We start from the raw sequence: 25,916 nt of genomic DNA, 5'->3' as shown, positions 1-25,916 counted from the left end.
CCTTTCTCATTAGTATTAACAGATGACCAAATCTGAAAATTCCCAAAATGAAAGGCAAAAGAAATGTAGAGTCACCAGTAGATTGTGAATCATATAGAGTCAAAATAGTATTCACTTTGGTGATGTTGGTCCTTGGTCTCCCTGTCCCTGTGTGCATGTGCTCATGTGAACTTGATTGTGTTGTTTGAGATAAAGATTCATAGGCATTTCTCTTCACAACTTGGGCATTTCATTATTTTCTTTTTGCTAATTTACTGTCCGTTTCTCCAGAACATGTCTACCTCATTAATGTCCCATTCCCAGCCTTGCCTTACAGACCTGCTCTGTCTCACACTCATGTGGCTACAGCTCTGTCCCAGTGTTTTCATCTCACCCTATTCCATTTGAATTCTGTCACTAATTTCCTAGTGGACACTATTTTAATGGTGGATGACATACCTTTTGTTTCTCTCTTTCCTGGTGGACGTTGAAAACATTTCATTCTTCCTTGCTGCAATGAATGGTAGATTATTGATTTTTCTATATAGACCTGTACATCCAATTATTTCTTCAGGATTGAATACTGGCTTTTATCTACTATTTCGTATGCACTGAGCATTTAAAAGGTCACTGTTTATGTTGCCAAGATGCCTTTTAAAGAAGAGACATTGCTTTCCTGTTGCCAGCACGGGGAGTCACTACTTTCTGTTAGTTGTACCGCTTTTCTTTCTTTATAATTCAGGGGCCCGTAGTTCTCTGGCCTAGTGTGGTACAATCATTTCCTCAGTTTTCTCCTTCATAGCACTCTTGTTTTATTTGTTTGTTTGAGATTCCAGCTTGCAGAACTTTCGCGACTGTATTTAAATGCAGTGAACATTTTCACTCATGTATATTGCTTTTATGGGCATAGCCCCTTGTCTATGACATTTAAATCTCTCTCTCACACACACTTACACAGTGTACCTCCACATAATTATGTGCACACACATATGTAAAGACATATATGAGTTTGATTTTTCTCCCAAAATTTCTCAACAACTCAGTATTATTAAAGTAATAATATCCCTAAGTGTATGAAGCTCATAAATTATGCCGTTTGTCATGACTGATACTATACATTAAATTTTATGTTCTATACTAAGATATTTTTAGGTCATTTATTCCACTTCATTAATTATTCTATTGGTATAATAGCAAATTACTATACAATTTTATTTTTTAAAATTTTTAAATACCTTTTTATTCTGGGGAGAAAATCTGCCTTAATTATTACTTTTTTATAGTGATATGGTTTATTTGACATATCAATAGACATAAATCATGTGTTAATGCAGATGACTCTGACCAGATTATCCAACTTAATCCCAGTTCCCATGATACTAAAAACATAAGTGTTCAAATTAATACATTAACAAAATTAGTATTTCATTGTATGTCTGAGAAGAGGGATAAAGTACCTTTCTCCCCTCACCTCTGTTTTTTTTTTAATTATTACTCTTTCATACTAAACAAGTCCGTATTGAGTACAAATTATGCTTGCATAGAGGAATTTTCTGTTCAGCTTTTCCTATATATGGAAATAATATGAAGAATGCTTTGAAATTTAAAGCTCACGGCTTTTCAACTTATCTTGAAGGTGTTATCTCTTGTAATAATACCCTAACTATATCATTTATATGACAGATATCTTTCTCCATATATTTCTCTCTCTGTGTTCCATGCTTAATTATTAAGTTTGCTTTTTTTGTCCTCTCAGATGAGAAGAAAATTAATGAATGAAAGAAAGTAGCTGCGAATGACATTGATCTTTATTCTTTTTCTCCTTCTTTTCCCTCTGAAACATACTAACAGTACTTTTAAACATGATTTTTTATTTTCAAAATACCTTTAATAAAATAGCATGCCAAAATATTAACAGAAGTACTGGTGGTAAATATTGCTTATGATATTTGCAATTGCCAACATTGCCCATTGGGGATTAAATATTAGCTAAGTTTATTATGTATAAATATATACAAACTCTTTGGGTTTATTATCATGAGAATTAATCTTTATGACATGTCGGGAAACAATAAATATATTTCCTAAGATATTACATGGATTCTGCTCTATATTAAAAAGAAAACATACTTTTCTTCTTGGTATTTTCTCTTCCAAAGGAAGATATCCATTAAAATAATTCATAAATCATATTTTTCTGTTTTTTTTACACGTTTGCTACTTTTCTTACAAAGCAGTTGGTGATATTGACTTATTTCATCACTGTCCTGTTTCCCTGTGTGGTTCCAGGTTACTTGTTATATTTAAATTACTTGTTAAATTAAATTAGAAAAACTTGCACACAAATGAACACAGTTGTGGCATTTTTCCAGTCGTGCACTCTTTCGACAGGAAGCTTAACAGTGGTCTGGTGTATCTATGTGGACTTTGTGGTCCAGCGCTGGTTTCTAATCAGTCTTTGTTTTATGGAGAAATGTTTGTGTGTGGCTACTGTGTGAATCCAGGAAGTTCCTGCTCTTTGCTAAAAATGATCTTGGCTAGGAGTAGTGTTATCCTGTTCATAAATCAGGTGTTTGGAGAGAGATTTTATAATCCGGGATCCCAGGACACTTGGGTGGGATGAACATTTCTTTCTCTGATAATGTTCCCTCATTGCTTTCATTTACTTTTCTGGAATCTTCTTTTGGGAGCTTTGCTGAGTTATCACATGGTTGTGAAAGTCACTTAAGAATATGAATTAAGACAGATGCGGTGACGCATGCCTGTGATACCAGCACTAAGAAAAGCAGAGGCAGGTGGATTTCTGTGAGTTTGAGGCCAGCCTGGTCTACAAAATGAGTTGAGGACAGCCAAAGCTACACAGAGAAACCCTCTCTCAACAAACAAACACACAAAAATAAAGCCAAAATAAAAACAAACAACAAACAAAACCACCACCACCACAAACAACAGCTTCTAAATTGTAGTATCAGATGAAATGACTGTCTCTTCATGTTTTAGCGAGATTGTTTTTCTTGTAGGAGACGTCCTAGAAGTAAAGTACACAAAAAGTTTAAGATGTAGCTGAGGCTAGGTAGAACCGGGCAGTTAAGAACACTGGCCATTCTTATAGAGGACCTAGGTTGGATTTCTGTTACCAACGTGGTAGACTCACAACCATTTGTGACTCCAATTCCCAGGAAGTTCCAACGCCCTCATCTGGCCTCCTCAGGCTGCAGGCACATGTTGCACAAACATACCTGTGGGGAAACACCTTCACACAGAGAATTAAACAAGACAAGACAAAACAAAACAAAACCGAAACAAACAAACAAAAAAACCCAGAAACTAAATAATCCAGAAGCCTTTTCTATGTGTGGTTGGAAGTCTCATAAAAGTAGTTTATATTTGGCCTACAGAAATGACTCAGTCTTCAGCACTTGGCCTTGCAAACCTGAGAACCTAGACTTCATTTCTAAAACCCGTGGTGGGGGATCTGAGCATAATAGCTATCTTTGTTAGGTTTCTATTGCTCTGATGAGCATCATGACCAAAAGCAACCTGGAGAGGAAAGGGCTTGTGTTGTCTTACAGCTCTCTGGTCACAATCTATTGCCGAAAATCAGACAAGGAACTCAAGTCAAGAATGGAAGCAGAGGCCATGGAGGAATGCAGCCTATCAGCTTAATCCTTATGGCTTGCTCAGCTTGGTTTCTCATATATCTCAGGACCACAGGCCTAAAGGTGGAATTACCCACAGCTTTCTGGCCCTCCCACACCATTAAGTAACAGATAAAATGCCCCAGGTGCTTGTCTACAAGACAATCTAATAAGAATTTTTTCTTAATTGAAGTTTACCTTTGCAGATAACTCTAGCTTTTGTCTGTCAAGTTGACTGACCAACCAACCAACCAACCAACCAACCAACCAACCAACCAACCAAAAAAACAAAGAAACAAACAAACAAACAAACAAAAAAAACAACAAAAAAACCCCAACCAACCAACCAAACGAACAGACATAAAAAAATTCAAAACCCCCAAAGCAAGCAAACAAAACAAGATAGTGACATGTTCTTATAGACAGTGAAAAACAGACAGACCTCTGACAGCTGACTGTGTACTTGAAGGAGTTCCAGAAGAACAGAGACCCCATATCAAACAACCCAAGGTTGTCCTCTCATCTCTATACACATACATACACACATGTATTCATCCCCATATGTGTATACACACAAACACAAACACACAGGGACAGACGGTCCTGAAAACACCTTCAAAGATGTCTTCATTAGACTTAGAGATAATCCCTGGAGGGAGTGCTCAGGGAACATGCCTATTTTCTTTGTGAAATCTGTTGTGTATTAATACATTAAGAAAGACTTGAAAACACTGTTCTGAGACCTACTTAGGAAAGGAGGGAAGAGTTCTCTGCGGGGGAATACTTTGATCTAAGACCAAAGAAGGGTGTCCCCCTACCCTGATACTGTTCACATTTTAGGTTTCACCAGTCAGAGAATTTCTGTACATTTAATACATTAATCACTTATAATAATTAGCAAATATAATATATTTGAAAAGTGTTGGTCAAATGCATGAGCTTGGTGTCAGTTACCTTGCCAGATACAATTGGCATTTACCATTATAGTATGACTATGTATACTCTTGAAGTTCAGGTGATAATGATGGACATAATAAAATGTTGACAAACACCAAAGTTATAAAATACAGTGACTTCTGAAGCCCCTGCCCCCATGAGTGTTGATGGTGGTGTGGTCCATGGAGGTCTGATTCGATCACAGATAATCTGTTTGGAATCAGAAGGGCAGGCATCTCACTTAGGCACTAAATTATCTTCTGTGGTGATCATTTTTCTTTCAGTCAGCTGCCACTTTGAGATGGTAATGATGGAAGGTGCTCCGATGAGCCTGCTGAGGACAGCAATGCATCTTTAGAAACAGAGGAGATTGTAAAGTTGGTGCCTGTTCTGTCCTCTGAACGACAGAAAAAAGCAGAGGCAAAACTACACACTCACTGCTTCAGAGACTCCTCTGGACGTTTTTTTTTTTGTTTGTTTGTTTTTTTGTTTTTTCAAAAATTGTGGAGGAGTGAACGTTGCAGGGAGTGGCCTCTAGACTTTGTCAGTCCAATGCCCCGTATTTCAGCTAGGGATAGACATGTTCCTGAGACCCAGCTTTCATAATGGAATGTAGACTCCTAATGGAGTCAATCAAGTTAGAACAAATATCAAAGTCAGACTTAGAGTAAAATTTAAAACTCCTCCAAGCTATTTCCCCTGGCATTGTATATATGGAAATCTTTGGTTCTAGAGATGTGGGAAAGGAGCTGAGGAGAATTATAGAAAATAAGCCACAAGAATGATCAGTGGTTGTATGTACCCCTTCTGTTCCCCTTGGGTCATATTTCACTGTGTCATTAGACAGTGTCTTTGCCTTAGTGATACTGTTCTTTCAGAGAGAAGTTTGCCTGTAAAACTGTGCTCTAAGAAAGACATTAGTAAATATAAGATGAATGCATGAAAGCATAGTTTTTAAAGGTTTTTACTTCCTTGCTGAAAGATAAAAGATAACAGCATCCCACTTCCTCCAGGAATATGAATCTTGATAGCTGGGCAGCTTGAGAAGAGGAAAGTGAGGGCTTGACCGCGCTCTGCCTTTCTGTGGGCCTCAGTGACCTTTGCAGGCAGCCATCAGCCATTCGAGCCAGGAGTCTCCATCCTCACTTGCTTGACAGTGACGTATTCTCTCTCCAGACTGGCAGGGTGTTTAGCCCATCAACTCTGTTTTTCTCTTTCCGACATTTCCCTGAACTGTTGCGTCGTGTGCACTGCAACACAGGTTTGCCATTTTCTCAAAAGCTCGACCATAGCTACTAGTTCCCTAATCCACTTTATACGTTTCTTGTTAAGCTTGGCTTTATCCACTATAATTCATTTTTCCTCAATTACTTTAGTAGTAAAACTATTTTCAACTTTATAGGGTCAAATATATACAAGCCGTGTTATTATTTTATACATAGGCACTTTAAATTTTAGTTTCTCAGGCTATACACTAGAAGGCCACAGTTGAATCCAAAATGATAACTAAGTCATAAAGGAAATTTTTAGGGCCTTAGTTGTAAAATTACCTGAAAATTCTGGATCACATCATTAAAAAAAAAGGAGGATTCTGCTGCATAAAAGAGGAATTAACTGGTTGAAGTGACCCAGAGTGTTCCATAACCTTGGTCATTGCCTTCCTTCTATTCTGATTTCTAGAGATCCAATTTGAAAAACAGTTGTCTACTTGACTACCAGATATGAAAGTGTAAAAGACTGTTATTAATTTGACCTGACATCATTGGTCAGAGTTATTGGAGGCAACTGTGGGGGCAGAGCAGTAGTTTGTTTGTCAAAATTGAATGGCTCCATGTTAATCTACAGCATTTCTCACTGTCTGTCAGAAATGTGATTGGCCTAGTTTATGTGTGTGGCACATTGTCAGTTTCTACTAAATGTACATTCTGCAGCCTGAAGGGATTTTGACACCAATTTGCATACACCACGCAGCAGTGGGTAGACTCAGCACACAGCACCTTGCTTTTAGCATTGGGCTTTATTTAATTTTGCATCCTCGAGGAGGAGAAAGGTGGGTAATTGTGTTTTTCTCTTTGTTAGATTGGTGGCAATTTTCAGGAGTTCAAGATATTTTGTATTGCTTTGAAAGAGCGAACAATAAGATGTGTCTTTGCTGTTTCTGGGAAGTTTCGATAATGATTCATTTTCTCTATCTTAACTTGTTCAGACAAATATCCATTTTTACTTGACATTGTCATTTAGGCCATTAAGAATTTTATGTCATTAGCTCATCTGTTGTAAACTAAATAATACATTATATAATACTACTTAATGAGGTCACATTTTAGTCTTATCTAACCCAATTAGAGTCAATAAATATAGAAAATGAATCCATACAAAGGAAGTCTTGTATACTCTGATTATTTTGGCTTAATGCTTGTTGAACTAATAGCTAACCCACAGGATGCTTTTCAACTACTAAAAGTTACTTTTCAAATTTTGCAGTATCCACTTTTGGAGTTGTATTACTCCATAGGCTTTTGTCTGTGTTAATTCTGCAATTCATATTTTCTCCCATGCTATGGTTTCTTCAGGAAGTGTGGTGCCATTAGGAAGCATTATAACCACTAAGAGGTACAACCTTAGCCAGGCATGGTGCCACAAGCCTTTAATCCCAGCACTCAGGGAGGCAGAAGCAGGCAGGTTGCTGTGAGTTTGAGGCCAGCCAGGCCTAGGAATGGAGTCCAGGAAAGCCAGGACTAAACAGAGAAACCTTGCCTGGAAAAAAAACAAAGAAGCAAAGAAACAAACAAAAAAAGAAGCACATTCTTATTGTGGGTCACTGTCCCTGGGGAGAAATGAAGATATGTAGGGAACTGACAACAGACTATAAAGTACAGGTGCTACCAGAGAATCCAATTTGGTGAACTAAGGAATTTACTGAGGTAACGTATAGAAATATGGGTGAGGACTTACAGGAGCGGAGATGACTCACCACTATCCTGTGACTAAAAACATGCCCCATCACAGAGGTTTTCACAAAAGCTGGGAATCTGGAGCACATTGCAGGCTCTGCAGGCAGCTCACCGGGTCTCTGTCTCTAATAGGCACGTGGGAATTCTTGGCACTGTTTCTCAGCAGTCCTTACTATATATACACATATATATGGAGAAGGAGGGACTTCCCGAGCTTTTGAGTTGTCTGCTTTCTGAGTTTTAGTGAGCTTCCCTTAAGGATGGAATTTTCATCTCCCCTTAGAGCATCCTAAGTCTTACTGGAGCTTCCCTTCAAGACAAAATTCTTTACCTGGGAGGAAACTTCTACACACAGGCATCCAGGGAGGTCTCTGGGTCAATGAAAGTTTACCTTTGCCGGAGATTAGGGGACCTTGTTTCCAGTTCTTTTGCCTCAGTTTTACTCTCTGCCATGGCATGAGAGGAAAGGTTTTATCCCGTTCCACACTCCAGTCATGAAGTGATTGATGCCTTGTCAGTCTCAGGCAACAGGGTCAGGTGATTTGAAATCTCCAGAACAGTGAGCCAGAGGATGCTCATCTGTTCAGATATCGATTCTCTCTCTGCAGTGATGGAGCACTGACTAAGGGAGAGAAGGTGTGAGTGGATCCCAGGCAGGGCAGTGGTACTAAGCTGTCTTAGCTTCTAACTCACTCATCCACTCACATCCTGTTGTCAAGAGTGAGTCGCACTCCCTCCTACACATGAGGAAGCCTGGTAAAGGGGCTGGCTACTTCTCAGCAATAACCTAGTTCTGAAAGAGGAACACAAACAGGTATGTGCTAACGTGCCTTGTTCATAAATAGGAATCTCAGGAACATCACTGTAAAAAGTGGTTTACTGATAGGGGAGGTCCTCCTCTACTATCTGACCCTAGCCTATCAGGTCTCATCTAGACTGTCTGGATCCTCTTTCTCTGTGGCCTAGTAAAGTCACCTTGCCAGGAGTTGGTGATCAAAGAGCTGGCAACTGAGTTCATGCCAGTGACTGCCCCTGCTCCCTATCAGTGGACTAGGGAAGGGACATGGAGGGGGGGGAAGAAGAAGGAAGGGTGGGACCGGGAGGAGATGAGGGAAGGGGCTACAGATGAAAGACGAAGTGAATAGACTGTAATAAATAATAATAATAATAATAATAATAATAATAAATAATGAAAAAATAAAAAGTAGTTCACTGAGATCTCAGTATACTTTGGGTCAAATCGAGAGGAAAATAATAGAATTTTAAGAGAAATATTATATGCACATTATGGCAAAAATAAGAACTAGCTACAACTGTGGAATTTAATTTATTGCTATTAAGATATTTCATCCTATGACTTAATTGCTAGCATTTAATTTAAAGCCAGTTTTGTCTTTATAAACTAGAATTTGCCTAAAATATGCTTGTGTTTGTTCATGATAAATATAGATAACTATAATGCATCCAGAGGACACACACTAAATCTTCAGAAAATGAGAAAAAATGAGATGCACACAATGCAAAAGTTTTTTGAGATTGTATAAAGTGGGAGCAAATGAAAATTTATGCTCATGCTACACTTTTCTGTATAATTTTATTTAGTCATGAATTTATTCTGGGAGTAGGGCAAAAAATAAAGTATTTATGGGACAAAATGCTTATATTTATGTTTGCAGTTGCTTATTACTCTGCGTTTCTGAGTTATAAGTTTGTATTTCTCTTCATTTGTTCTGTGAGGTTTCGGGGGAATTTGCTCCTTTTTTGCCTCTTTTCTTTGTCCTCTTTCTGTGCTCCCTCTTTCTATATTCCTATATACGTATTTTCTCCTGAGCCTCCTGCGGCCCCCAGTCTTAGTCCGTGTCTGTTAATTTTCCACTTCTCTTTCCAGGTCCCTCTGTTTTTTTTTCTCTCTGTTTATGGACTTCTTCATCTATGGTCACAGAGAATGGAGAGGCTTAGAGGAGACTGATTTGGAATGTCTCAGAACAGCTACCTGTAGTCTTGTGATGTTCCATGGGGGCAGATAGGATTGAGCTCAGTGGCTGGTGTCTTTGCTTGCACTTAGCCACAATATGCTTGTTGTGTCAATGTATTCAACTGTGCTCCAGAATGGTCATGAGGCATGAACACTAAACAGGTTCATCTGGTATTTTCTTCTTCTTGATAAGTTTTTTTTTTTTTTTCCTTTTAGTGTCAAACTGCACCTTCTCCTTGGTTGCTTGCTATATCTCCTCAAACATGTGGTTTCTTTTTTTTTTTCTTTTTTGTACCTTTAACATCCCATTCCCATTCTTTTTTTATTATTATTATTAGTTACATTTTATTAACTCTGTATCTCAGCTGTATCCTGCTCCCTCATTCCCTCCCAATCCCACCCTCCCTCCCTCATCTCCTCCCTGCCCCTTTCCAAGTCCACTGATTGGGGAGGACCTCCTCCCCTTCCATCTGACTCTGTTTTATCAGGTATCTTCAGGACTGGCTGCAAGTCCTCCTCCTCCCTTGTGGGTGGGGAGGTCAAAGAGCCTGCCACTGAGTTCCTGTCAGAAATAGTCCCTGTTCCCTTTACAAGGGAAAATCAATTGGTTACTGAGCTACCATGGGTATATCCGAGCAGAGGTTCTAGGTTATATCTATACATGGTCCTTGGTGGAGTATCAGTCTCAGAAAAGACCCCTGTGCCCAGATATATTTGGTCCTTGTGGAGCCATTCTTAATTGATAACTAGAGATATAGCCACTCTACACTAAATGGAGAAAAAAAAAAGAGAAAGATGGTTAAGATGAACTTAACCATGGAAAATTGTCAATGATAGTTATAATTGCCCCCCTACTAAAAGTTTAAGTACATAGCCACATTAGACAGTCATGATGAAGATATTGCTATGGGCAATACTCAGCAAATGTGAGTGCCATGTGGACATAAACTCATGAGTATGAAGCATGTGGAAAGCTTTTTAAACTTATTAATATTTGGCCTATAATATACAATCAAAGATTGAAAAATTTAAAAAAAATTAGTAGAAGCAATAATAAAAGAAATGAGAACTACAAAAAAGTAAGTTGGTGAATCCAAATGAGAGAGGTAATGATGTTTGAATTATTTCTTGGTCAAAACTGTGAAAAAAAAATGATGTAAATCTTTCAGTGTCCCTGCAGGGTAATTACAGAGAAAATCTGAAACAAGTATGTCTCTAAAATAAATAGCTAGAATTGGAAAGTGCTTAATATAATTATAAATACTTTACGCTGCAATGAAGCATCGCTCCATTTAAATTACATAAGAGCAAAGTCTCCCATTTTTCAGCAGTCTTTTAAAAAAAATCCTTGAAAAAATACTAGTTTTCATTTATTTATTTATTTATTTATTTATTTATTTACTTACTTTTTTTTTTTTGTATTTCACATTAAGAAGTTGGCCATCCTTTTGCTCTTCTTGATTATGATGTTTTTGTCGTTTCTTTCACTGAATGCCAAATTCATGGATTGAAATATTAGTTCATTCAAAAAAGAAAGTTGAAACATGAACCACTTAGAAGGTTCCAGAACATAGTAGAGTAGGTGGTTTTTAAAAGGTTTTTTTTAATAACTGAATTGTCTGCCACTACGTTCAGGCACATACCTCAAACATGAGAGCCTCTCCCTGGGCTTAGTGAGTTCTAGGTCCTTATGGCCACCTGAGGTAGCAGGTTTGATTCATAACAGTCTCAGAAGATTTTGTTGATGGACTATGCTACATTCAAATGAGTAGGCACTGCTCTGGTCGTCCGAGTAGCAAAACTCCCTTTTACTTTGACGTTTCCATGAAAGACTGGAGCAACTCATTCTGATTTTACAGCAGTCTCTCCTGGCTGAACTGAAATCCTGGAACCTGTCTCTCTGGTGCTTAATCGCAGCATACTTATCACAACATACTGAACAGATTCTCCGCTTGTGGCGACCGTTGGTTCATAGTCACACACACAGGCATAACTTGTGCAGCACTGGCCTGAAAATATATCACTGACGCAAAATATAGTGTTCATATGTCAGCATTCTAGGACCCTATGGGTACATCACCACACACAGAGACTGTGACAATAGGCTTGATGTCTCACTTAGATAAAACGTAATGTGACTCTGTAGGCATGGCATACCGGTATCCTTCAGATCTTGAACTTGAGGTAAAAGTCAGAACTGCACAGTCAAGACGTCCTTGCAACAGACGTTCTAGACGTCGGAAGCCATCGGGAGGGCTGGGCTCCGTTTCCAGCTCTCCGCTCATTGCCTCGGGGACCTTGATCCCTGTCACTGACCTCTGTGGGCCTTGGCATCTCTGCTCAGAAGAATATGTCTGTTACCTCCTACTTAAACATAAGGTTGTGAATTGTATTTATTTACTTTATGTACCATCCCACGAAGATCTGAAGCGCCACACATACACTTCAGTATCAAGGCTCTCTGTGGGAGCTGTGCAGATCTCTAAAAGACAAATATCCACCCATCACTTTCGAAAGTTGAGCCATCACCATACAAGAAGAAACGGAAAAGGAGCTCCTGAACAGGCATTTCGGACTTCCAGGTTGAAGAATCAAAACTACTTAAATGTGTGGCCAGGCTGCCTAGAGATGTCAAATTAAATGAAGCAGTGGGAAACTATCTAAAGACGTTTTGGAAGACAGTTTCCAACTACAAAGAAAGTGTCCCATACGCACACTTCCTGCCTGTTACTAGGAAAATGCATACGTAATAATGGTGGCTCTTGAGGAGGAAGCAACTCTTCTCACTGAATTTGTGGTTTGTTTATTACAACAAACATGTTCAAACACTCGAGAAAGAGTAGGGCTTACAGGTGCGCGCTGTTTGCTCTTATCACAAAGCTAATGCTTTTGTTGCCGTTTAGGGCGGATGGCTAACACCTCCGTAATTTAGAAGGTTTGAGGGACCACAGTCTCTGCGGTCTCTGCGCTCCTTCCTCCAAATCCTTTCATTTCCTGTGCCACCGGCCTTCCTCTTCTAAGCATGCTTATCTGCCCTCTCCATCTAAAGCCTCCAGGAAGATCCCTCTGACGTGGCCTAATAGCTTTTATCAGCTCACGCGGTGTTTCTTATGCTTGGATACTTGTAACCAGGACTTAACCACGTGGTGGCCTGCCCTGATCAGGTCAGCTGCTCGCCTCTGTAAATGAAGCTATTTATGCCAAGGCAACCACCAAATCTGCTCCGCCCCTTTCCCTTCCCTGAAAGTGGACAGGAACCCGAGGACAGTCGGCAATGCCAGCGGTTCTGCAGCCAGTGTCTCTGATGCCCAGGGCTTTATTTGATCTAATTAGAGAGAGTCACGATACATTTTCCTCCGCTCTCTCACTCTTTGTACTCTTCTTTCAGGTTCTTGAGGCTGCCCCTCCCACGGCTGTGTGAGACCGTCCACCCTTCAGGGTGGAAATGCCCTGATTTCAGGTTGGGCCATGCTCACAGCTGAATTATGGCGTCCACTTACCAGCTGGGTATACTCATACTCGGACAGTTACTTAAACTCCCAAGACTCCATTCCTTCCTAAAAAAACACAGTGCTGATTTTCCCCCCTCACAGGAAATTCCAAAGATTTTTTTTTTTTTTTTTTTTTTTTTTTAAAGGCGGCTATGTAAAGTGCTTATCTGAACATCGGGGCCAGAGGCAGCCCACTGCTGCTATGAGTGTTAGTGGCGAGCCGAGCAAGAAGAGCTAACTTAGAAGCCTGGGTTAGCTAAGCCTGCACGCTGCTAAGATGGATGCTCAAAGTCCCACTGGGAAAAGGGTCCAGGCAGTGGGGCTGGCTTCAAGGAACAAGGCTAAGAGGCTCAGTTCTGTGCTGGAGGACCACAGTCCCAAATTTCAGATGCATTCCTCTGTTATTTTCAGCATGACCCTCCTCCTTTTCTTGCACACGGTAGTCAGCTTGGTTTTTATTAATCTAAACTTGACACACCTTAACCATGTGCTTGGAAGGGATGGGGGGGGTCTGTTTCCCCCCTTCTCTGTATCTCCATCTTTCTTGATGGAAAATGTGGCTGCTGTACAAGCTTAAAAGACCCCTAAGCTCAAAGTAATTCAGTGACTGGCTGAGAAGGAGAACACACACCTCATCTTTCCCTGCTCGCCTCTTTGCATTGTCATCCAGGCTTTCAGAGAACTAGAGTTCATCTTTAATTGCCTCGCCACCTCGTAGTTCAGTGGCTCAGTGATTTTTTTTTTTCTTTTGATTTAAATTTAGCACATATCAATTACAGCTAGCAAGGTCTGTTCCGGGGCTTACAGGAAATTCCACAGGACCCTCTTCACGCTGGGGATGGAGAACATCTGCAGCTCTCATGTTCAGGTGCCAGGATTTAGAGGTCGAGGCTGAAGGCTTTGGGGATCAGGGCAAGTGTCAGGCTGCAAGCAGCCTAATGAATGGCAGTTGCTGACTAGCTGGTTCTGCCCGTTCTCAGCAGGGGATGTCACCATTCAGTATAATGAGCCGGGACTCAGTGTTTTGAACACATCTAGCCAGTGAGGCTGGCCATGCCTTTCCCCTCCTGGTTCTGCACTGCATTGTCGTGTTGGAAGAAATTATCTCTGAGGTCTTCATTAGTGGCACCCTGCAGGGAAGCCTCTATGAGGGCTGATAAGCAGAATAGCTGAAAATAAATAAATTAATAAAATGGCCTGCTTTTGTGCAGGGAGTTGAAGGTTTAAGTTGCCTGAACAGAAAGGGTCTGAAGAGGCGATTATGTTAAGCAAGTAATGTGTATCGGTAACATGGAATCAAATTATGAGGGTCAGTAGCTTCCTGGCTTCCCCACTGCATTAAATGAAGACATAATGTTGCATTTGTGCCGGGTACTTCTTGAGGCCACACAGTGTCAGCACTGTCCAGTCGTCTATACTTCACAGCGTGTCACCTCTAATTTCATGGGATTATCTGCACGGCTGCTTTATTAGCTGCTCGTGATCTTGAGAGTCCTTTGAACTCACAGCAGGGCCCGGCAGAGTCATTGCTGTGGACGCTTCTCTAACGTACAAAGTTCTTATTGCCACCATCTTTACGAAGATAGATACGGCTCACTCGCTCGCTTCCAAGCCTCTTCACTTACTTGTTTGTACCCCGAGCCGCCTAAGGGGAGAACACTGAGTGTGAAAGATGCTTTGGAGGGCTCCGTTTAAAAAGCTGTCAGCGCAGGGGATTAATAGTGGAACAGTTCATGGTCCTCAGGTCAAGAGCATCAGGATCACTTAAGAGTGATGCTGATCCCATTAAATCAGAAACATAGGGCTGGGCTCGGCGGCCTGTGCTGTAACAAGCCTTCCAGGTGGCTGTGAGGTTAAGATGGCAGTGACATTCGTGCCGTAAAGAATGGGGCAGACCTACATATCTGGGAGATAAAACCATAGATAGGTTGTACAGAACACCTGCCCCCATGGATCGCATTAAGTTGCAAAAGGTACTTTGTTCTGATAAAATGTTCTTTCATATGCCAGCAGAGCCTTCAATCATGGCCCATGCCAGGACAGCCATCCCTGGAATTAGTCTTCTGTTCCTTTGGTAGCAGAGAATGCGTCATGACCCATAAGTGATGTCTTTGTGTATTTCAGAAACATCCCCCTTGCAATCTGCATTTCCATGGCCATCATCACAGTTGGCTATGTGCTAACAAACGTGGCCTATTTTACAACCATTAGTGCCGAGGAGCTGTTGCAGTCCAGCGCTGTGGCGGTGGTAAGTCGACGTGATAATCATGCCAGTTTGAATTTGGGTTAATGAGGCAGCTTTATCGTGGTTCCCTCCAGGACAAAGTGTTTTGAAGTTCGTCATCTTTCCTTGACCCGAATGATAATATTTTGAAAATATTTGGAGCACACCTCATGTAGCATATGTGATTCGACACAGCTAACCTCTGCTGTGGGTTCTCTTTGTTATTTTTTTTAAATCTCCTTGAAAACGTTTTCACATAAAGCTGCCGAAAACTCCATCAGGGCTTCCTTAGAAGGAGGAAATGTTTTCCGAACAGGTTTGTAAGGACAGGTGGACAGTTGCTGAATGTAGATAAATTCAGGTTTTGATGCAAAGCATAACCCATTCTTCTAATTTCTGCTTATAAACTTTTCAAATGTCTACTTGAAGCCTCTCTCCAATGTATCATTCTAGAAGTTGCATGAGGGCCACGTCTATTTATCTATTTCTAGCATAACCTTGGAATAGTAGTGTTGGGGTATTCATAAATTTGGGAACAACTCTGCGATGAAATGTGAAAGAGCTGTTACTGAAGATGCTGGTGTCCATTGTGTCTCCCTAAGAAGCATATACATATAATTCCAAAACACTTGTCCAAAATTACTTGATACCAGGACCATATTTGTTTCCAAAGATCCTGTTATGAGATTGCTTTTCTGTAACATTTACTTCTATTTGCTCAAACACTTTAGCTTGTAAGAAAAAAAAAAAAATCACTCACTTACTCAAAGTCGGGAAGGGTGAAAAATTAAAAACATCCAGCGACATTCCCATCCACGAATGTCAATTCCCTTTAACATAGTCTCACTTCCTATCAGCAACACCCAGAGGGGATGATTATCTCATTTTGGGCGAACCAGTGTATGAGTTCACCCTATGAAAAGGGCTTTGTCCACTGCGGTGCTATCAGGCAGTGAGACAGACGGACAAAGCTTCCGGGTGTCTGGTCAGTTGCCTCACCTTTTTAGGCAAAGGACAGCACTAATTTTTCAGAGTGGATAATGGGGTCTGTTAATTGCATAGCACCAGCTGCAAGGACGATGAAAGAAATCCTGCACTGAAAAAAAAAAAAAAAAAAAAAAAAAAAGCATCTTTCACAGAAATGTGCAGGGCTGCACACGTGACAGCCTGGAAGGAAATCTCAGAACTTTGTCTACCTTTTATGTTTTCTGTCACTCGTCAGGATCAGAATTGTGTTCTAGCTTTTCACAGGAAACCCTGGAAGGAAATGACGGTTTCCTCGGGCGGGGGAGGACGGACTCCATAAACGGGTTCAGCTGGTCTGACTCTACCGAGGGGAAACTCCTTCCGACTGGCTCATCCCTACGACATAAATGCTCAACTTGTCTATTGTCTTGATTTATCCTCTAGCACCAGGGTTGGTGTGTGAAACAAGCACCTGTAACTCTCGTGAATGTGTATCTACACCTCATCATACAAAGGTGCCCAAAGGGCAGGCATTGTGCAGAACAGTCTCTGTCTCTAAAAGCAGAATTTCCGAATTCAGCGTCTTCCTCTGATCAGTCAGAGGCGATAGTTGATAAAGAGTCAGTAAATGGGTCATTGCTTTGAAGGGAGGGAGAAGGCGATTGTTTAGACCTTTGCCACAGGTCTGAGACAAGCAATGCCACGGTACCCGCTTCTGATGATTGTCTGTGGAGTCAGTTTGACCCTAACCAAAAAGAAAGATTATAAAACATTCACGTAGCACCAGGCTAATAAAAAGTCAAAGAGCAAGTTTGGCCTAAATTGTTTCATTTTATTCCACTCTCTGGGAAAGTATTAATTTGCTGGTTCTTTCTTTCCTCAGACCTTCGCTGAGCGGCTGCTGGGAAATTTCTCATTAGCAGTCCCGATCTTTGTTGCCCTCTCCTGCTTCGGCTCCATGAACGGTGGCGTGTTCGCTGTCTCCAGGTGAGCGAGTTCATGTATTTTCAGAAACACATTTCTGTTTTAGAGATTGGATGTGATAAGGATAACTTTTAAAGAGAAAAGCAATAGTGCCTCCGAACCTGTTGTTTTTAAAGAGATATGCAAGTTTGTCCGTAGATTCCAGTGAAGTATGTTTGATTCTTTCCAGTAGAGGGCGCTGCGCGTCTACGCATAGCTCACTCCGAGCAGGGCATGCGGCATTTTTTTTAAGAGTCTGTCTACAGGGTCTAATAACAGCCTTTATTTCTAGCGAAAAAGTCGTTTGTTTTTCTGAAGAGTAAAATAGAAAGCAGAAATCGCCACCCCCCAACCTGTCACCGTTTTGCCATATTTGATGCTACATTAATCTCTTTCGTCTCCTTGTTACAATGTAAATAATTTACTGATAAATGTGGACACTACGTGTGTACACGTGTGTGCAATGCATGTGTGCTAGCTTGAATTGACACTAGCAATTTAGAACGGAATTTGCCCCCAGCTACTGTTATAGCAAGAGCTCCGCTCAGTGCGATATTGCTATTGGTTTTCCTCAAAGTATTCATTGCAAGATAGGTCCCGGACACTGTATGTCCTGAAATGAGACTTATCGTTAACTCTGCCCTTTGTCTTCAGAGCACAGGACCCGTGGCCAGCTAAGAAATACCAGTACGCCTTGTGTGGGAAAGAGGCATGCATGTGGCTTTGGGGATTTGAATTTTTCCCATTTGAATGATTGATTGCATAGTCAGCTCCACCGTTTTTTTTTGTTTTTTTTTTGTTTTTTTTTCTCCCCCCAGGTTATTCTATGTTGCATCTCGAGAAGGGCACCTTCCGGAAATCCTCTCCATGATTCATGTCCACAAGCACACTCCTCTGCCAGCTGTTATTGTTTTGGTAATGCATGTTCACAGATAGATGTGGATATAACCTCAGCAAATGGTTGGGAAAGAGGGATTCGAACAGACATCCTGACTCGCCACTCAGTTGGTGTGCGGTCTGTCATGCTTGGGGGGGGGCAGAGCCTTTCGCCACGGCTCGCTTTGACTGTGCACTTGTGATGTGCATAGGATGTAGGATGCCCCACCTCTCTTCTCTTTCACCTTTGCGGAGATTTGGAAGGTGGAGAGGCAAAGAAGTGCCATGGTTTCTCTCCTTGGCAGAGAACCTCAAAGGAAAGGAAAGGAAAGAAAAAAAAAAAAACCCACAAGGACACAATCTAAAGTACTGACTCAGAGTTCAGCTGAAATCAGACTGCACAAAAGTTATTGTTGTCTCCTCTGGCTCCCATCGTAATGAAACACACGCTACATAATTCAAAGCCTAGACAAAGCACTAAGCTGTGAAACGATTCTCCAACAGTCACTGAGACCTGTGAGAGCAAAGCTTGAAGAGAAGAAAGAACAACCCCACATGTAAATTGAAGCTGCGGAGTTCTCTATGCTGGGAACAATATTTGTGAAATGTGGTCTACAAAAGGCTGAAAAAGGTGTAAGAGCCCTCAAATACCCATCGGCAATGCTGTAGTCATTTTTTTCTCTCTCTGATTTTAGTAACAGTTTTTCTTAAGCAGAGTCTGCTGTCGAAAGCTCCCTAGGATGCACTGAACATTTTTTTCTTCTCCATGCATTTAATTTGTTTCAGAATGTTTCCTTGAAATTTCTTTTTAAAGTACGCACTCGCTCTGTGCAGAATCTGGGAGCGAACGTCACTTGTGGGAACAGGGTGTCTTATTCCATGAAGAAGGCTTTCCTTTGAAGCTTCTGCTATCATTCATGCTGTCCTTGGCTTTTTCCCCTGCACAGTCCTTCTCTGCTGATCTCTGTGCTACATTGTTTCCTGGTCTTGAGGGTCATGTACCGTTAGCCCAAGGGGAGAGTTGACCTGGAGCAGGAAAAGGTCAATGTTTTGCATTCAGAAGCCAAGAAATTCACCTTCAAGTGGTTGCTTCCTGAGTGTGGCTCCCAAGAGCTTCTCAGAAATCACTTCAAAGCTTCATTTGAGTTTTCTAGTAGGCTGCATTTAATATTTACGATTGTCACTTGTTAATAGCTCGTTCTGCCTTGATTTTGAGTGGTTGGATGTCTTTTTGCTTTTTGTCCTTTGAAAACATACTATCTGGGGTAGCATGTACCTGTGCACACTGCTAGTCTTGTAAGCATTAGAACCTGAGTTTAGTCCCCCAGAACTGTTGTGGTAACTTGCATTCATAATCCCAGAACTAGGGAGGCAGAAACAGAAGGATCCCTGGAGATGGCTGGCCAGCCAGCCGCACCTACATGGCCAGTTCAAGGCCAATGGAAAACCCTATCTTACAAGGTAGAAGTTACTTGAGGAACTGCATACTGAGAACAACAGCCAAGGTTGTCCTCCACATGTACTTACAAACATCCCTGCAATTCTACATACGTGTACTTGTGCGGAGATGGATACCTTTTACACACAAAACCAAAACGACGGAAAAAACATCGTCTCCTCTCTAATGAAAAATGAACTGATAAGCAACAAAACAGCAAATTCCTGTAAAATTCCAACTGGAACGGGGTGATGAGAGCACCCTCCATCGGAGGCTCAGTTGCAGCCTAAGAACAGAATATGGAGAAGAAGTCTGTGTAGTCTAGGCTTTGGTCAGGATGACAGTTTATCATTTTAAGGGACTACCTATAATGTGAGGCGGTGTTATTGTTTGCTATTTCCTGCTCTCTCTCAGTTCCCCGTGTTTACCTTGTCTCCCCTCTTTCCCCAGCATCCTTTGACAATGATAATGCTCTTCTCCGGGGACCTCTATAGTCTTCTGAATTTCCTCAGTTTTGCCAGGTGGCTTTTTATGGGGCTGGCAGTTGCTGGACTGATTTATCTTCGATACAAACGCCCAGATATGCATCGTCCTTTCAAGGTAACCTCAGCCATTTTTGATGGGTTTACATAAATCTCTCTCCTAATACCTAGACCTCCTTTTGTCATAACTTGATGATGGGGAGATTGGGCGGGGCAGGGTCCTGCAGAGTAAAAAATTTAACTCTTGCTTTCTGTTGCACTTCACTTGGGGAAATTATATGCATTTTCACGTATGATAGAGTGAGTTTGTCACAGATTTTATTTGTTGAGAATAGACAGTGTCAAAGATACTTTTCACGTTGGATTTTCATGCATGGCTTGGGTATGTTCAGAGGGTGGGATAGCTCTGTCTTGATACTAAATGGATGCAAGCAGCTGGGCTGTGAAAGAACAAGTACTTCATTAATGAAAACTCTAAGGGAAGGCAGAGAAGGGTGCTGCTTTACAGGTTAGGTATTTTAGTCCTTATTGTAACTTGTTAGCTCTGTGGCAATTTCCCCCCTACATACTCTAAAGCAACAATTCTCCACCTCTGAGTCTGGACCCCTTTGGGAATGACCTTTTCTTTCACAGGGGTTGCCAAAGACCATTAAAAAAGAAAAAAAAAAACCCACAGATATTTACATTACAATTTATTTTTCCTCTTTTTATTATTGCTTTTTTTTTTCCAACTTATTCACTTTTTATCCTGGTTTTCGCCCCCTCCTTCATCTCCTCCCATCTGCCTCCCTCTTCCTCCCCTATCCCTCTCCCCTTGTCTACTGATAAGGGAAGTCCTCCTCCCCTACTATCTCCCCCTAGCCTATCAGGTCCCATCAGGACTGCCTGGCTCCTCTTCCTCTGTGGGCTGGCTAGGTCTCCCTACCAGGGAGACGTGATCATTGAACAGGCAACCAAGCTCATGTCAGAGACTGTCTCTTCTCCCCTTACTAGAGAACCCACATGGGTTCTCTAGACAGCCCACTGTCTATGGGCTACATCTGAACAGGGGGTCGAGGTTCTCTCTAGGCATAATCTTTGGTTGATGTATCAGTCTCTGTCGTCTCCCCTGGGCCCAGCATTTTTTGGCATTGTTGGTTTCCTTGTGGGACTCCTGTCCCCTCCTATATTACAGTTTGTAATAGTATCAAAATTATAGTTATGAAGTAGCGGTGAAAATAACTTTATGGCTGGGGGGTCACCACAACATGAGGAACTGTATTAAAGGGTTGTAGACTCAGAAGGTTGAGAACCGTGCTCTAAAGAAATATGAAATACCAAAGAAAAGTAGTATGACCATTTACTATAACCGCCATTTTCCTTTGGGAGGACTGGAGAACAGCCTTGTTACGAGCCTCAGATGCCCCTGGGTCAATGTGATCTCACTGTTTATTTGCTTTGAAGACATAGCACAGATAATGCTGCCAGTCATGTTATCGGGATTTGTTTCTAATTGTATTCATTGCCACAGCTTGCAGCATCTTTATTAGCCTTTGACTAGGAGTTGGCCTGCTTTATTCCCATCGGGCCTTATTGTGACTCTCAACAGGAAATCAATATTCCCTGAGAGGTTTTAACACGTGGCAAAGCCACTGGTGCTCTTGACTCCAAGTGAAAGTGGGTTCTAATAATTACCAAAGACCAATCTTTTTTTTATATAAATTTTTTTTTAATTTTATTTTTTTCTTACCAATTACATTTTATTAACTCTGTATCCCAGCCATGTCCCGATCCCTCATTCCCTCCCAGTCCCTCCCTCATCTCCATCGTGCCCCTTTCCAAGTCCACTGATAGGGGGGACCTCCTCCCCATTCATCTGATCCTGTTTTATCAGGTATCTTCAGGACTGGCTGCAAAGCTCTCCTCTGTGGCCTAACAGGACTGCTCCTCCCTTGGGGGGTGGGGAGGCCAAAGAGCCAGTCATTGAGTTCCTGTTAGAAATAGTCCTTGTTCCCCTCACTATGGGAAACCAATTGGTTACTGAGCTACCACAGGCTACATCTGAGCAGAAGTTCTAGGTTATATCCATACATGGTCCTTGGTTGAATGTAAAGACCAATCTTTTAAGATGAAAAAAACGTAGATTATAATGATACTTCACTAGTACAGAAATTTGAATAGATCATCTACTAGGAAGCACATTTTCCTACGTGTGATTTAAATATTCTAAAACAAGTCAAGAAACTGCACTAGCGCATGCTCTGTGATGACCTGGCCACATGACTGATGTTCTCCACCCCTGGTCTCTTGAACTTGTGTGACGCTGCTGTTTTCCATTGGCTATGTTTCAGGTACCCCTGTTCATCCCAGCTCTGTTCTCCTTCACCTGTCTCTTCATGGTTGTCCTCTCCCTTTACTCGGACCCATTTAGCACTGGGGTCGGCTTCCTTATCACGTTGACCGGGGTCCCTGCTTACTACATCTTCATTATATGGGACAAGAAACCCCAGTGGTTCAGACAGTTGTCAGGTAAGACTTTTAAGCATCTTGGACCTGGTGAGAGACTGTGTTATAGACACCCATAAAGGTGTGCACATGGAATACTCATCTCTTAAAGAGGAAAGCTCCAAGTGGTACAATGGTCAGTTAAAGTCAATGATGACGTTGTAACTGCAGCCAATGGGAGAACGACAGGAAGGACATGTAGAGTGCAGCTGTTGAATCCTATTGGGTATTTAATTCGGGTGGCTGTAATCTCTGTCATTTTAGAGAAAGAATAGCTTCTTTAGGAATAAATTTTTTCAGTACTGTAAATATCCTCACTGCTCCTTTGAATCCCCATAGTGACATAATGATTGTTCTTTTTGGTTGATTACAGTCTAGTGGCTGTCATAACATTAGATTGACCAATGGTGTGAGATTTGTTGGGGACTGATGTGGAAGCCTGCAAATGTCTTAAACATCATGGCTGTAATATTACCTACCTTGCTAGGAAAAGCAAGCTGCAGAGGTTTCTGGTAACAGCAAAACACAATGATGAGAATAGCAGCTCACATTTCCTGTGTAGTTTCTATATGTTTGCATATGTGTGACCACGTTCCCTCAATCACCATTTGAGGTGGTAGAAGCCATTGTTCACATTATGTAGACTTAGAGTTATGTCATTAGAGCATTCATGTAACTCTGACAAGTCACATGGATGTAAGAAAAGAGCCAGGACTCAAATTCAAACGATTGCCTTTGAAAGACAATACTGGACACTGAGAATGGAAGAGAGTAGATTGAGGCTGAAGATAGAGAAAGGACATGGGTGGCTTCTCTATGGATATTGATGAGAGTTGGGGAATATCTGAGTGTGGGTCCCATTAGCAGGACCAAGAGGAAGTGAAAAGCATTAAGAAGGAAAAGCTAGTTCAACTTGGTAACCAGTTAGGATGTGGAGGAGCAAATACAGAAGGACAGAAGGTGGTTTGGATGAGCTGCGGTGTCAGGAGAGCTCATGAGCTCTTTCCCACCTTCACCATCTCAGATCTTTTCTCAGGACACAGGTCCCAGATTCTGTTTTCCCCACCCAGGTTAGGATGCCAGGACTCAGCCAGAGGGAGAATTTACAATTGGGTGTACAGAGTCTTGAGCCTGACATCTAGGGTTTGAACTCATATTTGCTGGACACCAAAATCCACCGAGTTAGAGTCTTACTACCATGACAAAAATATCAGACCAAAAAGAATTTAGGAGAAGAAACATTTATTTGGGCTCTGGTTTCAAAAGTTTCATTCCATGCATCTTCATGGTTGTCCTTTCCCTTTATAGGACCCTCTAGTAGCGGGATTTGTTTCATTACTACTCTGACTGTGATGGCTCTATTGCTTTTAGAGCCCAAGGAGTACCTGATGAGGCGAAGCTGTAGCCAGGAAATGGAAATCCACAGAGCAAGGGACTAGGGTTAAAAAGAAATACCTTTTTAATGCAGTCCTCAATAACTGATTTCCTCCAAACAAACCCAGCTTCAAGTGGCAAATTCAGCAAAACACTCATCAGTGGATTAATCCTGGTGGCCTTTGGCACAGGAAGGGCACATCATTGTAAATAAAAAATGTCCTCATTTAAGTCATTTTTAAACCTGGTATTTTGTTGTAGTGACATGGGCTAAGTCACACCAAATATAGTTTACAAAGCAGATATGCTGTTGTTAGTGGGTCTGGTGAGTTTGGGATACAAATTCCTCTTTGGTTTGTATTTGGTCTTAATTTACTTAGTTTACCATGACTAATCTTAAAAATCCAAGGGAGGGCGCTGTCTTGAAGCTCTACCTTCATGAAATCGCAACAGTATGGTCACCTAAACAAGACTTGCAGAATGACAACACAGGTGACATGTCAAGGTGATAGAGGGAATCCCCAAGGCCTCACCCCTAGGTGAAGAGACACAGGTAAACAATGGCTGGTGAAAAAGGATCATCCTTTCTTCTGGTCCAAGCCCCATTATAGGTTATCCAATCCCGCGTGGTCAGCCCTATATAGACAAACAAACCATCAACGTTATATGGACTCAGTATGTTACACACATATGTATAAAAATGATCATCAAAAAATAATTCATAAATTTGAAAGAGTTGGGACATGGTAGGAGTTCGTTGTTAGAGAAGAAGGTTAGAAATAATGTAAGTATAGTACTTACTATATGTGAAATTCTCAAAATGTAAAGATTTAAATTGAAAGTCTAGCGATTTAGTGGGAAAATGTCAACAAGAAAAAAATATATGTATCTAATCTCTAATATATTGCAAGAACAAATTTACACTCATTTAAAACCGTTCTGCGCTGACTCTTTGAACTGACGTTTGGCATCATCAGATTTTTCTACCATTATTTCTACTTGGGCTTTACTTTTTAACTGGCAACACTATTCCTGAAAGAAATGTTGCTATGTAAATTAGGATTTCAACTCTATCAGAAATACACTGATTAACTGAGCACATAATCTCTGTATCCTGCAAAGCTGTGTTTAATTTTTTATAGATTATATTTAGTTAGGTTTTCTCTATTAGAGACACTGACTATGATCCTGTGAAGGGAGGAGGAGTTCCGTTAAGTTATTTGCATTTAGGTCTGAGTTAGGCATCATCTCTGAGACTGAGGTACACAGAGAGCTAGGGGCCTTAAGCATGGCAGAAAGCTAACACCTAGAAGAGTGAGCCAACAGCCTTTCAGAGGGAGCATGAGTGAACAGAGGGGAAGTTCATCATTTTGTCCCACCCGGAAGGCGTTCTGTCCTTCCCTGTGCAGTCAGCCAGTTCTAGCCAGTCTCTCTTCACGCTAATGCAGGTGTGCTCCCGGCCACACTGTCAGTTCAGATCAGGCTTTTTCATATGTGAGCTTTCTTTGTTGCCCTTCTTTGCTCAGGTAATTTTGGAGGTTTTGCTACGTTTCTGCATCTAATGATGTTTTGAACATCTCCAAGGTCTCTGCAGTTAGTGTCAGCCACTGGTGGAACGAACTGTGGTGGAGAAAAGTCAGGATGGTTGTTGGGTCTCGGGGAAGCTGTCACCTCTTACCAGGGATACAGCCGAACATTCTGCTTTAAACTGTGATCACTGCCGCTCTTTATCTTTATAGACAATTTGAAAGGGAGTGGGGGAAAACAGCAGTCCCCTGGGATTCTGTTTGATTTTCCTCTTAGGCAATGTTCTTGTAGTAAAATAAAGAAAATTCATAATATGTATTACTGCAGTAGCAAGTATTTTCTTAGCCTTTGACCAAAACAAAACACACAGACAAAACAAGAGAGTCCTACAGCAGTACCCGACCCTTTCCCCAAAGACAGACTTTCTGTCAGAGAGAAAGCTTCCTGTGAGCTTGAAGGAAGGAGAGCCTTGCTCGGAGCAGCTTGTTCAGTTGTTAACTATCATGTTGCTTTCCTTGGTAAAATTCTCTAGTTGTGTTGTTATGTTATGTTATGTTATGTTATGTTATGTTATGTTATGTTATGTTATGTTATGTTATGTTATGTTAT

General features: G+C 41.2%; 1 protein-coding gene across 1 annotated transcript in view; it reads left to right on the top strand.

Annotated features, from left to right (window-relative positions):
* Slc7a11 (solute carrier family 7 member 11) overlaps positions 1 to 25,916 on the top strand; it is a 69,370-nt gene that overhangs the window by 39,422 nt on the left and 4,032 nt on the right. Inside the window, exons 7-11 of the mRNA XM_055596848.1 lie at positions 15,098 to 15,221; positions 17,047 to 17,150; positions 17,945 to 18,041; positions 19,891 to 20,040; positions 22,253 to 22,430. Coding sequence (XP_055452823.1) covers positions 15,098 to 15,221; positions 17,047 to 17,150; positions 17,945 to 18,041; positions 19,891 to 20,040; positions 22,253 to 22,430 — 653 coding nt within the window. The remainder of the gene's footprint in view (positions 1 to 15,097; positions 15,222 to 17,046; positions 17,151 to 17,944; positions 18,042 to 19,890; positions 20,041 to 22,252; positions 22,431 to 25,916) is intronic.

Source organism: Psammomys obesus, unplaced genomic scaffold (genome assembly GCF_907164565.1).
Source record: "Psammomys obesus unplaced genomic scaffold, mPsaObe1.curated_primary_1811, whole genome shotgun sequence".
NCBI classification, from domain to species: Eukaryota; Metazoa; Chordata; class Mammalia; order Rodentia; family Muridae; genus Psammomys; species Psammomys obesus.
This window is presented reverse-complemented; position numbering and strand designations above follow the sequence as displayed.